Genomic DNA, 15,501 nt, shown 5'->3' with positions numbered 1-15,501 from the left:
CAAAACGTCGAGCACATCGAGCTCTACGCATCCATACTTGAAATTCTAGATTTGGTGCCCTCCTTAGAGTTCGAATTTGAGAACCCATTTCAAGGGTTTTGTCCATTTTTGAGGTAGGGGCCCTTAATCCACTTCCTTCTTGTTCCATTGTGAGTTATATCTCCTTTGTGTGATAAACATTCTTAATTTGAGAGTTAATTATTTTAATGTTGTGTAATTGATGTCTAGAGAAATTCATGATTTTGATTATGATTTGTTCTATGTGAAAAGCATGTTGTGGTGATAATTTTGTTGTGTTTAATGTGTTGATGACTCAATTGATGATGTTGAATATGATATATGCTTAGTTGTGAAGTAATTATGAAATGTAAAACTTCTATATGCCATAATATTGTAAGCTTGAGACACATATACATGTAAATGCCATTGGGTTGCATGAAATGGGAGAAATCAGTTTTTGAAATGAAAACGAAAATTTTGGGAGAAGAGTTTTTGTGAAATGGTTTTGATAAACCTGGTCGCTGCGGGGTTACCAACGGGCCAGAGGTTAATATAGCTTAGAGGGGACTAGGGAGTCACCCTAGCGTGGTTGAGCTAGCTGGGCCCCATAATGACGTCGCGGGGTTACTAAGGGTCAGGGACACTAGCCAATCCTCCTCTCGTGTCGCGGCGGGGTTACCAAAGGGCGGGCTGTATTAACAGTTGGAAAGTATGGTTTTCAGAAATGAAAAATGGGGAGTGACATATCATGCATTGCATTGCATAGTTTACACTAGGAATTGACATTGAAGTTATTTCAACCCTACATTGCATGATCCCCATTTCCCATTGGCCTATGCTTTGATTGGATTCACAAGGACACAAGATGTGTGTCTTAAGTGTCACCTACTGAGCATATAGCTCACCTTACTATATATTATTTTTTCAGGTCTTGGAAAAGAACCGGCGGATGCCAATCTACCTCAAAATTGAAAGTTGTTAGAAGATGATTTTTGCTATCTTGTATTTAGCTATTTCATGTGTAAATATAGTTTTGGGAATGTAATTAAGTTGTGAATGATTCTTGAGAAAATGTAATTAAGTATTACTCACTCAAAATTAGTTTTATTTATTCTAAGTAACGTGTTGTAAATTACGTTACCAACGTGGTGGTTGTTATTACAATTCGATGTTGAAGCATATCTTATTTTGTACGTGAATGTAATGGCGGGGTGGTTAATTACCAAGTATTGGTGTAAGTGAGTTATCACTGGACAGTGGGAAGTGGGAGTGCAATTTTCCCAGAACCGGTCGACATGTGGCTTCCCAAATGTCGACTGATATCTTGGCAGAATGGTTGCATCCCAAACAAGTCGACCGGTATCCCAAACCAGTCGACTGGTATCCATTATAACTTATGTTCAGAACCAGTCGACTGGTATCCCAAACCAGTCGACCGGTATCTTGGCAGTGGTTATTACCACTGTTCCTAACCCAAACCAGTCGACGTTTGATACATATACGTCGACCGGTTTACGTCACATATGTAATTACAAATTTTAAGTTCTTATAATTTCATTTTGGCCCCAAGTGATGTTGCACATAATTATTTTATGACCCACCAAAATGAAATAATTATATTTTAACCACCCAAACGACTATCTTGCCCCGAACCTTATTTTATTTATTATATGGTATAAGTAAAGGACTATGATACTCTTGAGTCTCAATTTATGGATTTATGGCAAATTACCAATTTGCCCTTTTTAGACCTTGTTATTTAATTTTGACGTGTAATGACCGTTTTACCCTGGGATGATTTTGGGTCGGGTTAAGACCCGTTTAATCCCGGATCCATGAGGATTTGGGTCGTTACAGAATGGTATCAGAGCGTGGCTTCGAAAACCTTTGGGATGACGGGTAGAGGCCTACATAAAGTTACGTGGGGTGTTGTTTGCATTGTTTACGTGATTCCTTACTACGTGTTTATTTATTTGAACAAGTATGATTAATTATCTAATGTGCTTATGTGCCTAAATGTTTACGTTAAATGTTTCTTGTATTGTCGTGCATGCTAAGTGTTGGTACGTCATCATTTTATGTTGAGTCGTCTACGGTGGACTTTAGCGTCATGTTTTTGAACCGTTCTCTCGTTTTATAGCACGATATCACGACGTGAAGAGTTAAGGGAAGTTGGCCCTAGGCCAACAAGGGGTGACGTTGGTGAGAGCTCTAGCTCTAATCCGGCGGAGCTAAACGTTGAGGACACGCTTCTTAGGGACTTGATTCCCCCAAGAGTTGTTCCCCCGAGGAGGGATAATGTTGAAGCACCCGTAGAAGTGGGTGAAGGTTCTGTGGCACTGGAGTTTAATCATTTGTTGCAAAGTGTCATGAGGGCAACGATTGTTGCTCAGTCGCAGTCAGTACCACAACCTACAGTTCAAGTTGAGGAGAAGCCTGCTCAGAAGCGTCTCAAGATCATTAAAGGTTTTTCTCAGTTGATGCCAGTTATGTTCGAGGGCGGTGCGGATCCAATGGTAGCAGATGACTACCTGGATCAGGTTGAGACTCAGTTGACCTCAATGGATGTGACGGAGGATCATTTAAAGATCATCCTAGCTACTTACAAGTTTGCTAAAGATGCCAAGGTTTGGTGGAAGTCAGTCACCAACCAGTATAAAGTGGAGGAGATGAGTTGGGATAGGTTCAAGGAACTGTTCTATGAGAAGTATTTTTCGCTTTCCAAAAGATGGGAGTTACAAGACCAATTTCATAACCTTATTCAAAGGAGCATGTCAGTGGTGGAATATGAGAACAAGTTTACTTCACTCTCGCGTTTTGCTCCAGAAATGATGAGAGATGAAGCTTGCAAGACTCAGAAGTTTGTTTCTAGTCTTAATGATCGGATGAGGCCATTGATCACGGCGCATTAAAGTTTACTCGGAAGCAGTAGAAAGGGCATTAATGTTGGAGGCCGATAATAAAGAGAAGGATGCAAGAAGAGAGCAGTTGAAGCAAAATAGAGGTGTAGGGCCATCATCGGAGGGATCTCCTTGGGAAAGGAACAGGAATGGTTCATTTCAGTTTCAGGGGCAACAGTCTGCACGATCTGCTCCTACCACTCCTATGCCAGCTGGATCTGACAGGAGTGGAGTTGTTTGTTATCAATGTCAGCAACCTGGGCACTACAAGTCTAGTTGTCCCATGAGATCGTCTTCAGTTTCTTCAGTTCCAAGGACTTGTTATGGGTGTGGCCAGCAGGGTCACTTGATTCGGGACTGTCCTAGTCAGGGAGCAGGTACTGGTAGTGGCAGAGGGTCACGACAGAGGCCGTCACAGTCGGCTACAGTTCAATCAGGTTTTAGACCATCGCCACCACCTCAGCCTGCCATGTCTTCTCAGGGTTCTCGTCCAGCTAGGAGGGATACTCCTATTGTGTCGGCACAACAGTCTGGTGTTCAGATTGGTGGTTCTCACGTACAGGCACAGCAAGGACGTGTCTTTGCACTTGCACCAACTGATCCATCTCCTGGACCGTCAGTTCTCCGAGGTATATTTCCAGTGTTTGGTTCTTGGGCCCGTATTTTGTTTGACTCTGGTGCATCTCACTCTTTCATTTCATTATCATTTGCACTTGCATCGGGGTTAGAGGTTAGTTTCTTAGATCGGGCGTTATGTGTTGATACGCCAATTGGAGTTTCAGTGTCTTTGAGTTGAGTTGTAAGGGATTGTCCCATTGTGATAGTCGGGCAGACTTTCGTGTTTGACCTTATTCTCCTGGAGATGACTAGCTTTGATGTCATTCTCAGGATGGATTGGTTGGCTTTCTTTCATGGCACGATCAATTGTTTCAGAGGAAAAATCACAGTTTGCACTCCTGAGGGAGATTGTTTCTTTTTCATGGGAGATCGGAGTGATTCCCAGCCTTCATCGTTGTATGGAATTCGTGGACGGAGTCGTGGTGATTACTTTTTGGCTAGTCTTCTAGCCGAAGAGGAGGATGTTGTGGGAGAGAGTTATCCGGCGGTTGTTCGTGATTTTCTGGACGTGTTTCCAGAGGATATGACGGAGTTGCCTCCATACCGGGAAGTGGAGTTTACCATTGATTTGATGCCTGGTACCGCGCCGATTTCTATGGCACCGTATCGTATGGCCCAGTCGAATTGGAAGAATTGAAGAAGTAGCTTGATGATTTGAGGATGAAAGGTTTCATCCGACCGAGTGTGTCACCATGGGACGCACCGGTCTTGTTTGCTAAAAAGAAAGATGGTTCTTTGAGGTTATGCATTGATTACCGGAAGTTGAATCATGCCACCATCAAGAACAAGTATCCTTTGCCAAGGATAGACGATTTGTTTGATCAGTTGAAAGGAGCCAGTTGTTTCTCGAAGATTGATTTAAGATCTTGCTACTATCAGTTAAGGGTTAGGGATGAAGATATCCCAAAGACAGCGTTCCGTACATGGTATGGACACTATGAGTTCCTTGTTATGCCATTTGGCTTGACTAATGCGCCAGCGGCATTCATGGACTTGATGAGCCACGTCTTTCACGATTACTTGGACCAGTTTGTGGTAGTCTTCGTGGATGACATTCTTATGTATTCACGGACTCGGGAAGAGCATGAGGTCCATTTGAGTATTGTTATGCAGATTTTACGGGAGCACCGATTGTATGCCAAATATGAGAAGTGTGAGTTTTGGCTACAAGAGGTAAAGTTCTTGGGGCATGTTGTTTCGGAAGGTGGAGTGTCGGTTGATCCATCGAAGATTGAAGCTGTTTTGACTTGGGAGCAACCCAAGAATGTGTTTGAGATCCGCAGTTTTCTTGGTCTAGCGGGTTACTACCGGAGATTTGTGAAAGATTTCTCCCGTTTGGCAGTGTCTATGACCCGTTTGACCCGGAAAGGGATCAAGTTTACGTGGAATGAAGCTTGTGAGTCATCTTTTCAGGAGTTGAAGACAAGATTGACTACAGCTCCAGTGTTGGTGATACCTGAGCATGGCTTGGGTTATGTAATTTATTGTGATGCTTCACGTGATGGCTTGGGATGTGTGTTGATGCAAGATGGTAGAGTAGTGGCTTATGGGTCTCGGCAGTTAAAGACTCATGAGTACAACTACCTTATTCATGATTTAGAGTTGGCAGTAGTGGTATTTGCTTTGAAGTGTTGGAGACACTACTTGTATGGTGAACGATTCGAGGTGTTCTCGGATCACAAGAGCCTCAAGTACCTTTTCTCCCAAAAGGACTTGAACAATAGACAGAGACGATGGGTCGAATACTTGGAAGATTACAACTTTGATTTACAGTATCATCCGGGCAAGGCAAATGTTGTAGCTGATGCCTTAAGCCGAAAATCTCGAGGCACTTTGGCCGGTTTGGCTATTCGGAAGTGGAAGATGCTTGAAAGTTTGGCGGAGATGGGATTGTGTTGTTTAGATGAGGATGATTGCAATAGGTCGGCATTCTTGTTTAGTCTTGTGGCTCAGCCTACTCTTGTCGGACGAGTGATTGAGTCACAGAGACAGGATCCAGATTTGGAAGCCATTAACGCTTTGATCTCCAGTGGTGAGATAGTGAAGGATTGGACCTTACATACAGATGGGGGTCTACGGTTTAAAGATTTGTTGGTTGTCCCTACGGTTTGTCGTAAAGATGTTCTTCAGGAGTTTTACACTTCCCGCTTTGTAGTTCATCCAGGTGGTACGAAAATGTATCACAATTTGAGACGTCAGTATTGGTGGAACGGGATGAAGAAGGATGATGCGCAGTTTGTGGCTAAGTGCCTTACCTGTCAACAGGTGAAGGCCGAGCATTAGAGACCGGCAGGGTTGTTGCAACCATTGCCTGTAGCGCAATGGAAATGGGAGCATATTGCTATGGATTTTGTGACAGGTTTTCCAAGGTCACGAAGGGGCAATGAGGCCGTATGGGTCATCATTAACAGATTAACCAAGACGGCTCACTTTTTGCCTATTAAGGCAACAGATGATGCAGAGAAGCTTGGTGTTCTTTATGTGAATGAGATTGTAAGGTTACATGGAGTTCCAGTATCCATTGTTTCGGACAGGGATGCTAAGTTCACTTCGAAGTTCTGGGAAGGACTTCAAACAACGTTTGGTTCAACGTTAAATCTTATCACGGTATTCCATCCACAGACAGACGGCCAGTCGGAGCTTACTATCCAGATCTTGGAGGATATGCTCCGGGCATGTGTGCTTGACTTGGGTGGCAGTTGGGAAGATCACCTATCGCTCATTGAGTTTACCTACAACAACAGTTATCAGGCGAGCATAGAGATGGCTCCATTTGAGGCGTTATATGGCAGACCTTGTAGGTCTCCAGTTTGTTGGACTGAGGTAGGTGAAACAGCTGCCTTAGGACCCGACATTGTACTCGAGACCACCGAGAAGATCAAATTGATCAGACAGAGGTTGCTCACAGCTCAGAGTCGACAGAAGAACTATGCAGACAAACGGAGACGACCGCTAGCTTTTGAGGTGGGAGACCATGTTTTTCTGAGGGTTTCTCCACGGAAGGGTTTGATGAGGTTTAGGAAAAGTGGCAAGTTGTCGCCACGATTCATTGGACCATTTGAGATCTTGGACCGTGTAGGAAAGGTTGCTTACAGATTCGCTTTACCACTGCAGATGGACAAGGTTCATAATGTTTTTCATTTGTCGATGCTATGGAAGTATGAACCGGATCCATCTCACATTTTGGATTGGGTCAATGTGGACATTGATGAAGATATCTCCTATTAAGAGGGACCAGCGCAGATTCTTGACACACGGCAGAAGGTGTGAAGGGGTAAAACGATACAGTTAGTGAAAGTTCTTTGGAGGCACCACAGAGTCGAGAAGACTACTTTGGAGCTTGAACAGCAGGTTCGCTCCAAGTATCCAGAGTTGTTCTCTTCCCCAGGTACGGCTTGATTTCGGGGACGAAATCCTTTTAAGTTGGGGAGATTGTGATGTTTCTGATTTTTCAGCATTTTCATTTTTTTTCAATAATTCGTGGAGACAAGGGTATTTCTGTCTTTTTGCATGTTGTGTTCGGGATTGTGGTTGGGTCCATTTGCATTATGTACATTTTAAATTATGTGGATTAAGTAGTATTTGCATGTGGTGCACTTGTGTGTGTGGTGTAATAATTGAAGTAAAAGAAAAAGGGGAAAAAAAAAAAGAAATTCTGGTGGGGCCCACCACTCACACTTGAAATGGTCTTGAGACCATACTTCTTTGCTCCACACATTCTCTCTCCCGTAGCTTCTTTCCCTCTCTCATTTTCCTTTTCTTTTTCTTTCCAATTGAAAGGCAATCTTTGAGCTTTGATTATTCTCTTAATTCTTGGCGGATTAAGGAGCCGTTTGAGGCAAAACATCGAGCACATCGAGCTCTACGCATCCATACTTGAAATTCCAGATTTGGTGCCCTCCTTGGAGTTCGAATTTGAGAACCAATTTCAAGGGTTTTGTCCATTTTTGAGGTAGGGGCCCTTAATCCACTTCCTTCTTGTTCCATTGTGAGTTATATCTCCTTTGTGTGATAAACATGCTTAATTTGAGAGTTAACTGTTTTAATGTTGTGTAATTGATGTCTAGAGAAATTCATGGTTTTGATTATGATTTGTTCTATGTGAAAAGCATGTTGTGGTGATAATTTTGTTGTGTTTAATGTGTTGATGACTCAATTGATGATGTTGAATATGATATATGTTTAGTTGTGAAGTAATTATGAAATGTAAAACTTCTACATGCTATAATATTGTAAGCTTGAGACACATATACATGTACATGCCATTAGGTTGCATGAAATGGGAGAAATCAGTTTTTGAAATGAAAACGGGAATTTTGGGAGAAGAGTTTTTGTGAAATGGTTTTGATAAACCCGGTCGCTGTGGGGTTACCAATGAGCCGGAGGTTAATATAGCCTAGAGGGGACTAGGGAGTCGCCCTAGCGTGGTTGAGCTAGCTGGGCCCCATAATGACGCCGCGGGGTTACCAAGGGTCAGGGACATTAGCCAATCCTCCTTTCGTGTCGCGGCGGGGTTACCAAAGGGCGGGCTGTATTAACAGTTGGAAAGTATGGTTTTCAGAAATGAAAAATGGGGAGTGACATATCATGCATTGCATTTCATTACATTGCATAGTTTACACTTGGAATTGACATTGAAGTTGTTTTAACCCTACATTGCATGATCCCCATTTCCCATTGGCCTATGCTTTGATTGGATTCACAAGGACACAAGATGTGTGTCTTAAGTGTCACCTACTAAGCATATAGCTCACCCTACTATATATTATTTTTTCAGGTCTTGGAAAAGAACCGGCGGATGCCAATCTACCTCAAAATTGAAAGTTGTTAGAAGATGATTTTTGCTATCTTGTATTTAGCTATTTCATGTGTAAATATAGTTTTGGGAATGTAATTAAGTTGTGAATGATCCTTGAGAAAATGTAATTAAGTATTACTCACTCAAAATCAGTTTTGTGTATTCTAAGTAACGTGTTGTAAATTACGTTACCAACGTGGTGGTTGTTATTACAATTTGATGTTGAAGCATATCTTATTTTGTACGTGAATGTAATGGCGGGGTGGTTAATTATCAAGTATTGGTGTAAGTGAGTTATCACTGGACAGTGGGAAGTGGGAGTGCAATTTTTCCAGAACCGGTCGACATGTGGCTTCCCAAATGTCGACCGGTATCTTGGCATAGTGGTCATTATGGCATGCGTCCCAAACCAGTCGACCGGTATCCCAAACCAATCGACTGGTATCCATTATAACTTATGTTCAGGAGCAGTCGACCGGTATCCCAAACCAGTCAACCGGTATCTTGGCAGTGGTTATTACCACTGTTCCTAACCCAAACCAGTCGACGTTTGATGCATATACATCGACCAGTTTACGTCACATATGTAATTACAAATTTTAAGTTCTTATAATTTCATTTTGGCCCCAAGTGATGTTGCACATAATTATTTTATGACCCACCAAAATGAAATAATTATATTTTAACCACCCAAACGGCTATCTTGCCCCGAACCTTATTTTATTTATTATATGGTACAAGTAAAGGACTATGATATCATTGAGTCTCAATTTATGAATTCATGGCAAATTACCAATTTGCCCTTTTTAGACCTTGTTATTTAATTTTGACGTGAAATGACCGTTTTACCCTTGGATGATTTTGGGTCGGGTTAAGACCCGTTTAATCATCCGGATCCATGAGGATTTGGGTCGTTACAGTTAAAAGTTTCTCTTTGAAAGAGAAGGAGATTGTGGATTGGTTTAGGTAGGATTATGTTTTAATCATGGTTTAATGGTTTTGAAAATTAATGAACCAATTAATGGATGTGAAGGTTATATTGTAAATAATTATTTATACATATGTGTATCTTTATTAAACTTAAAACTTTATTAGGTTTGGTTTTGATTAGAGATGATTTGCTTATTGGTTTTTAGAGGCCTGGTAGAGAGAGTTTGCTCGTAGGGTTTAACCCACGATTTATTTTTCAGGTTATTAGAAGTTTAAGTCTCAAGATTAAGGATCCGCAGCTGGAGGCCTTATCTATTCTTTCTATTTTATTTCAAAGTAAGATATTATTACTTCGTAATTATTAATGGATTTATGGATAGTGGATTTTGGTTAAGGGTCCTTGAGTTATGGGATTCTCGAGTTGTAACCATTGGCAAGTTATTAATGAAAATTTTTATTTATTAGTTTTTATTTAGCGTATTATTTATTCTTTTATTTCATTTTGTACTCTGTGTTTATTTGAAATACTTTAATTGTTTTGATATTTCCTTGATTTTGTGCGCGGACTTGATCAACCCGTGTTCCGAAATTAGGGGGTATCATATCAAGTACCCCAACTTTCCCTTTCCTGTGATGTACAACTTCACAAACTGGACCAGACAGAATAATTCATCCCATCAAATTTGTAAGAAGTCATCTGCACACTCATGTTATCAAGTTGATTTGTCACAATCGAAGGAATGGGCGGTGCTGTACTAGAATCAGAAGATTTAAAGGTAACGAGAGACATGTTTTGATGTGTATGGTGTTTAGAATCTAGGCTTTAAGGTGTTGTCCAAGACAATTGCACACCAAGAGAACAAGAATAGGAGGACAAAGAGAATAGGTCAGCGGTAATCACTCAGACCAGTGAAACTTTTCTCTCTTTCTCACACTATTGCTCTAATACCATGTAGAAATTCTGTGTGTAAAATATTATGCCTCATAAATTAACATTAACATCTTGTACAAGTATATATAGGAAAGAGGGAAAGCTATACAAGGAAAAGAATAAAAATTATTCCTACAAATCTGTTCCTAATTTAAAGCAATCAATCTATCCTAATTTACTGCAATTAATCTGAATCAAATCCCTAAAATAAAGGGAAATAAGATATATATATTCCAACATTTAAAAGTCATGAAGAAGTCCCAGAAATACATAAATAAAATTTCATGTTAAAGCACTTACATTTATTTATAATCCTTTCTGCAGAGTCCTTTCTTCTTTGTGAAGATGAAACTGGTAAGAACCACAGAAGCCAAGTAAATTATATCATGATGATCTGTACCTATGGCATTACATGATGCAAAAGTAAATTTTTTTTTTTTTTTTGCACCGCTAATTCTTACATTGATCATAAATATCCACCAAAGATCGTTGAAGACCAGAAGAAGCTGATAACACTGGAGTATAGAAAGAACACTAAATCAATTATTAAAGCCAAATGGAAATAATAGTGAATCGAGTTAATATTTCCCAAAAAACAAAGATATACAGATCAACAAACCAGATATTGCAGGGGTAAGAACCCCATCGGCAATTATCATGCAAGAACCAAACAGGGCCAAGAACAACATCAAATAGTGACTGCTTTTATGCTTTTCAATGGCCCTTCTAGCCCCTGATTCCACCTTGATTTTAGAAGGATTTTCCTCCTCATACTGCAAAATCTCATTAGCACTTCTTTCATTTGGAAGCAAACCCACTTTGGCATGCCTGCACAGTAGTGAGTATAATGCAAAAGTACCACCTGCAGAGATTTGTTTACGTTAAGAATGCTTCAAGACACCATCCTGCGGACAATGATTTTAGTTCAATGTATATCAAATAAGATTACCCTCTCCATTATCATCAGCCCTCAGTACTATTAAAGCATACTTCAGTAAAGGAATGATGGTAAGAGTCCAGAAGACAAAGGAGAAGAGTTCATGCTGCCCATGTGATTTGATATCCGCAGCAGAAATGGTTCCAAATACATATAAGGGAGCAGTACTCAAGCGACCATAAACTATTCCAAGGCTTTGAAATGACAAAAGGATTGTATGTCTCCATGTCTCTTTCTGCACATTAGCAAGTCAAAATATTGAATAAAACATCGGTAAAAGTATTTGAACTGACCTTGACTCCAAATTCACAAATACAATAACTTTATTAGAGATAAAATCTACAATCATTGAAAGAAGAAAATCAAGAACGACGAAATATCAACCAAGAGAGCCCAACACCGTCCATGTAATTTCCCACATGTGACTGTTCAAAAGAAAAAGAACGTACTTTGCAATGAAAAACAACTTCATTTATCTATGGTCCAATAGTTTTCTGTTAAATTTATCCTCAATGGACACAATTTTTTTGAGAATTCAAATCTGAATTGTGCGTCAGAAAAAAAATTGCATTTATTGTAATTAATTCAAAGTTAATCACCCATAAACTCAAGTGAATTTTTCTCAAATTGGGTCCACTATTGTTACTGGTTCTATCTAATTTAAGAGAGAGAGGGAAGAGATTTGCAGGCAAATGGAGAAGGATCCTATAATTGTGAAAATAAAAACGTATGCACTGATTTGTCTTCAACACCCTTAAAAATAAGAACTGCTAGGTAAAAATTAATTTGGAATACCTTGAACTAGAACTATTAAGAAACCCTAATTTCCTGGCAATACACATTTTGGTGCAAATTTTCTGAAGAAATGAAACACTAGTGTTCCACAAATCTTTAGCATTGTTAGTTTAGTGCTTTTACATTATTCCAGTATTACGACTACTTCCAAAAAGTAAATCAACAACTTATGAATTTTGAATAATATTTAACATTCATTGCTCATCTTCAGGTTCAGAGAAAACTGTTCCAACAATTAGAGCTACCTCATTAGATTTTAATTTTGTCACTACACCTGCAACCAGATTGTACCGGACTTAAAAATGTAGCATATCACACTCCCATTCCATTCATGTAAAAAACTTGTCGGACCAGTTTTTGGTGTAGGGCAGCTTTATAGTTGGGACTATAAGGGACAAGAAGAGGTGCTATCGATCTCAATAGCCAAAGATTTGCTGATACATTAAAAAGCTGCTTATTTATTCCAGATAGCATTCTGTAACAAATCAATTCTCATTCATAAAGGTTCAAAATAAAGTTGGTGCTAATAATTCTTTCATTCAATTCTATGAATAATCCAGTACAGCAGGGTGTTAATTCTGTACCCGAGAGAACGCTCAATTGAATTTGCAGAAATTGATTCAAATACGGTAAATATTCTTCAGAAGACAGAGATAAAGGCCTTAATCAAACGTCCACTCTCAAAAACCTCTGTTGGATAGTATCTCTCCATTCAGTCGATCTAACCCTCCAATTTGGAAGAACTTCAGCTGTTAGTCTGAGATGCAACTCAAGTGCAAAATCATGCATTCTCCACCATGAGCAGGTGAAACCAGAAAATCAAAGTAGCTGCAATCTTTAACCCGGATACCATCTCCAGCAATGAATGTGAAATTTTTTGTACGAAATAGAAAATGTTGCGACTTAAATTTTTTTTATTTTTTTTTACCGATTTTCAAAGCTACTTGATTAAGCATTATGACCACAAAAATTGTTCCTGAAAACAGCTTCCGAATCATTGTTTTAATTCTACATCTATTATCATAGATTTTGATAAACCATAGTGGATTTTCTCAGTCACTCATAAACCCATAGGACGAATTGAAGCAAGTAAATGGTAAATTAAGAGGACCTCAAGAGGAAACAGACCCTTAACATCACTATATTGTCATTCAAGGATACTAGATATATTAAGATTTACTTGAACAACAATTCCAGCTCGACAAGAAATTTGGCAACTCAACTACCGGAATTCTCTTCATACATACAGGTCCGTGATTCAAATAAGAAAAAAAATATTTAAATTATTTCAGCAACTTGAGGAAATGGAACATCAGCTCTAGAAAAAGTTTCATGTTTCGAATTGTCAAAAAAAAAAAAAAAAAAAAATTCATGTTTTGATCAGAAATCCTATTGTTCAATTCAACATCCCCGAGTTTATTTTGATCAGAAATTTTCTGTTTTGATTCAAAAAAAGTTGCAAAAAATCAGAGAAATGAGATTTGGCATAAAATTAGGGTGTGAAATGGAGCATTCATATGACTAACAAAAAGTAAACAATAATAAATGTCAGACAAAATTGAACAGATATATTTTTATTTGTGAGTGAAAGCTTACTTAACTCATTAACATCAAAACAATGCAGTTCAACAAAAATTTAACAAAAAAAATAAAGAAAAAACAAGAAACAGAAGAACAAAGCTCACACAAGTACCCAAAAAAACACACACACGTACCCAAAAAAACACACACACACAACACATAGCACAGTTGAAAGGAATGGATGATCAGCATAGAGAAAAAGGCAGGAACTTACCTCAAGTTCACGAGAGATGGAGGCAGAACCCTCTCGAGGATGCATAGATTAGACAACAATAAAGAGTGACTGAGTGACCTTGAATTAGAAATTGAAGTGGGTTGGGTTGAATTTAAATGGGACAACACAAAAACAAAGTAGCAATCAACCGTCGATAGCGTCAAGGTGTGTAAGACGGACGGACAAAGAGAAGAGTCTAGGGAGAGGGGGAGCAAAGAGCGAGACACAGATCTCTCATTGTGTGACACGCAGTACGTATGTGTTTTTATGTGCGTACTTACATGTTTAATCATTCTTGGCTTCTTGTTATTGTAGTTTGAATTGAATGCATTTGGCAGATATGTAAACATGGACCGTTTCGTTTTGAGTAAGTTGGAAAGTTGTTAGGGGACAAATATATTATACTAGAAGTTATGAATGTTCTTAATGGCACCACATGCCTTTCCGTATCGGTAGGACAGTTGGGAGTGAAGTGTGAGTGGTGCGCGTTGAGGATATTCTTCACATTTTTTTGCAGGATTCGGTGTGCTCGAGGTGTGGGTTGGAGGTTGAGGATATTCTTCATATTTTTTTCTGGTGTACTCACTCCGTCCATGTATGGAAACTCACGCCTCTTTGCTGGGATTTTTCTCAGCATTCTCCTTTGTCTTTTATTGGTTGGTGGGAGAGTATTTTGAGAGTTTCTTTGATTTTCATGGAAAAAAACAAAGTAGCGGGAGGGTTGGCTGCTTTTTGTGTGTGGATGTTTGGAATACTAAAAATAAAATGGTGTTTGAAAATGAAGTTTGGGATCCTTTGGTGGTGGCTAATCTAGCTAAAAATCAGATGTGGGAATTTCTACGCGTGCAGAAAAAATGCCAAGCATTTGATTCTTCTTTGAGTTGTTTTGTTGCCTCTAACCGTTGGACACGCCCGCCGCCTGGTCTGATTAAATGTAATGTGGATGGTAGCTTTAAAAATGCCTCGTTGTTAGCCGGTGGAGGGACGGTTTTTCGGAGATCTGACGGATCTATTCTTAAAGCAGTGATATTTAAACCGGTCTCTTCCTTATCCGTAAGCGAAGTTGAGGCTTTTGCTTTTTCTCGTGCTATGTATTAGGCCAAATCTTTTAACTTTCGTGATGTCTGCTTGAGACGGATGCTAAGGTGGTGGAGGAAGCTATTGCGGGAGTGCGATATGGTGATGGTGCGTACTTACCTTTGGTGTCTGAGCGCCGAAAGGCGTTGCACACTTACTCTTCATTTTCTTTTGCGCATGTTCGAAGGGGAGGTAATAAGGTGGCCCATGCTCAGGTGGCCCATGCTCTAGTTGGTCTCTCAAGTGTTGACATAGAGGAGGATTTGGTGCTCCATTCGGTCCTTCCTTTCATATCTCAGCTTTTGGCAGATGATGCTGCTTTTGTGTGGTTGTTGCCAAAAATAAAAAATAAATGAATAAATAAAAAATAGTGCACGTGTGATGTGACTTATATATTCCTTTCATCACGTCAGAAAATCATTGTATCAAAGGAAAAGGAAAAGGAAAAGGATCGGGAGATTCTCTCCTTCGATACGGGAGAGGAAAACAACTCTCACACTCAATTATTGCAATGAATTACTAGATATATTCTTTTAATTGATCAATTATGCAACAAATAAGAAAGTGAAGGGCAGTGGAGCCCTCCACTTAGTTGTATTTGATATAAATAGACAATTAAAATTTATTCAGTTAGACAATTCAAGTGTTCGGTGTGAGTATCATAACTTTAAGAGAGAAGGGAAGAAAATAATCTTTTGGCTTGGCCCGATAAAATTGCTT

General features: G+C 39.5%; 1 protein-coding gene across 2 annotated transcripts in view; it reads right to left on the bottom strand.

The window, feature by feature from the left end:
• Nucleotides 1–14,234, bottom strand: part of LOC132285899 (potassium transporter 10-like) — a 72,074-nt gene extending 57,840 nt beyond the window's left edge. For both annotated transcript variants that reach the window (XM_059788128.1, XM_059788129.1), the window contains exons 1-5: nucleotides 13,705–14,234; nucleotides 11,127–11,349; nucleotides 10,797–11,039; nucleotides 10,639–10,692; nucleotides 10,478–10,528 (exon numbers count right to left, since the gene is read on the bottom strand). In XM_059788128.1, the coding sequence (XP_059644111.1) occupies nucleotides 10,478–10,528; nucleotides 10,639–10,692; nucleotides 10,797–11,039; nucleotides 11,127–11,349; nucleotides 13,705–13,749 (616 nt within the window). In that variant the 5' untranslated portion in view covers nucleotides 13,750–14,234. The remainder of the gene's footprint in view (nucleotides 1–10,477; nucleotides 10,529–10,638; nucleotides 10,693–10,796; nucleotides 11,040–11,126; nucleotides 11,350–13,704) is intronic.
• Nucleotides 14,235–15,501: the final 1,267 nt, after the last annotated feature.

This window comes from Cornus florida, unplaced genomic scaffold (assembly GCF_030987335.1).
Source record: "Cornus florida cultivar Cherokee Brave unplaced genomic scaffold, ASM3098733v1 CherokeeBrave_3.0.0_Hap2_Chr11, whole genome shotgun sequence".
Lineage (NCBI taxonomy): Eukaryota > Viridiplantae > Streptophyta > Magnoliopsida > Cornales > Cornaceae > Cornus > Cornus florida.
Note: the sequence above shows the minus strand (reverse complement) of the source record. Positions and strands in the feature narration are given on the sequence as shown.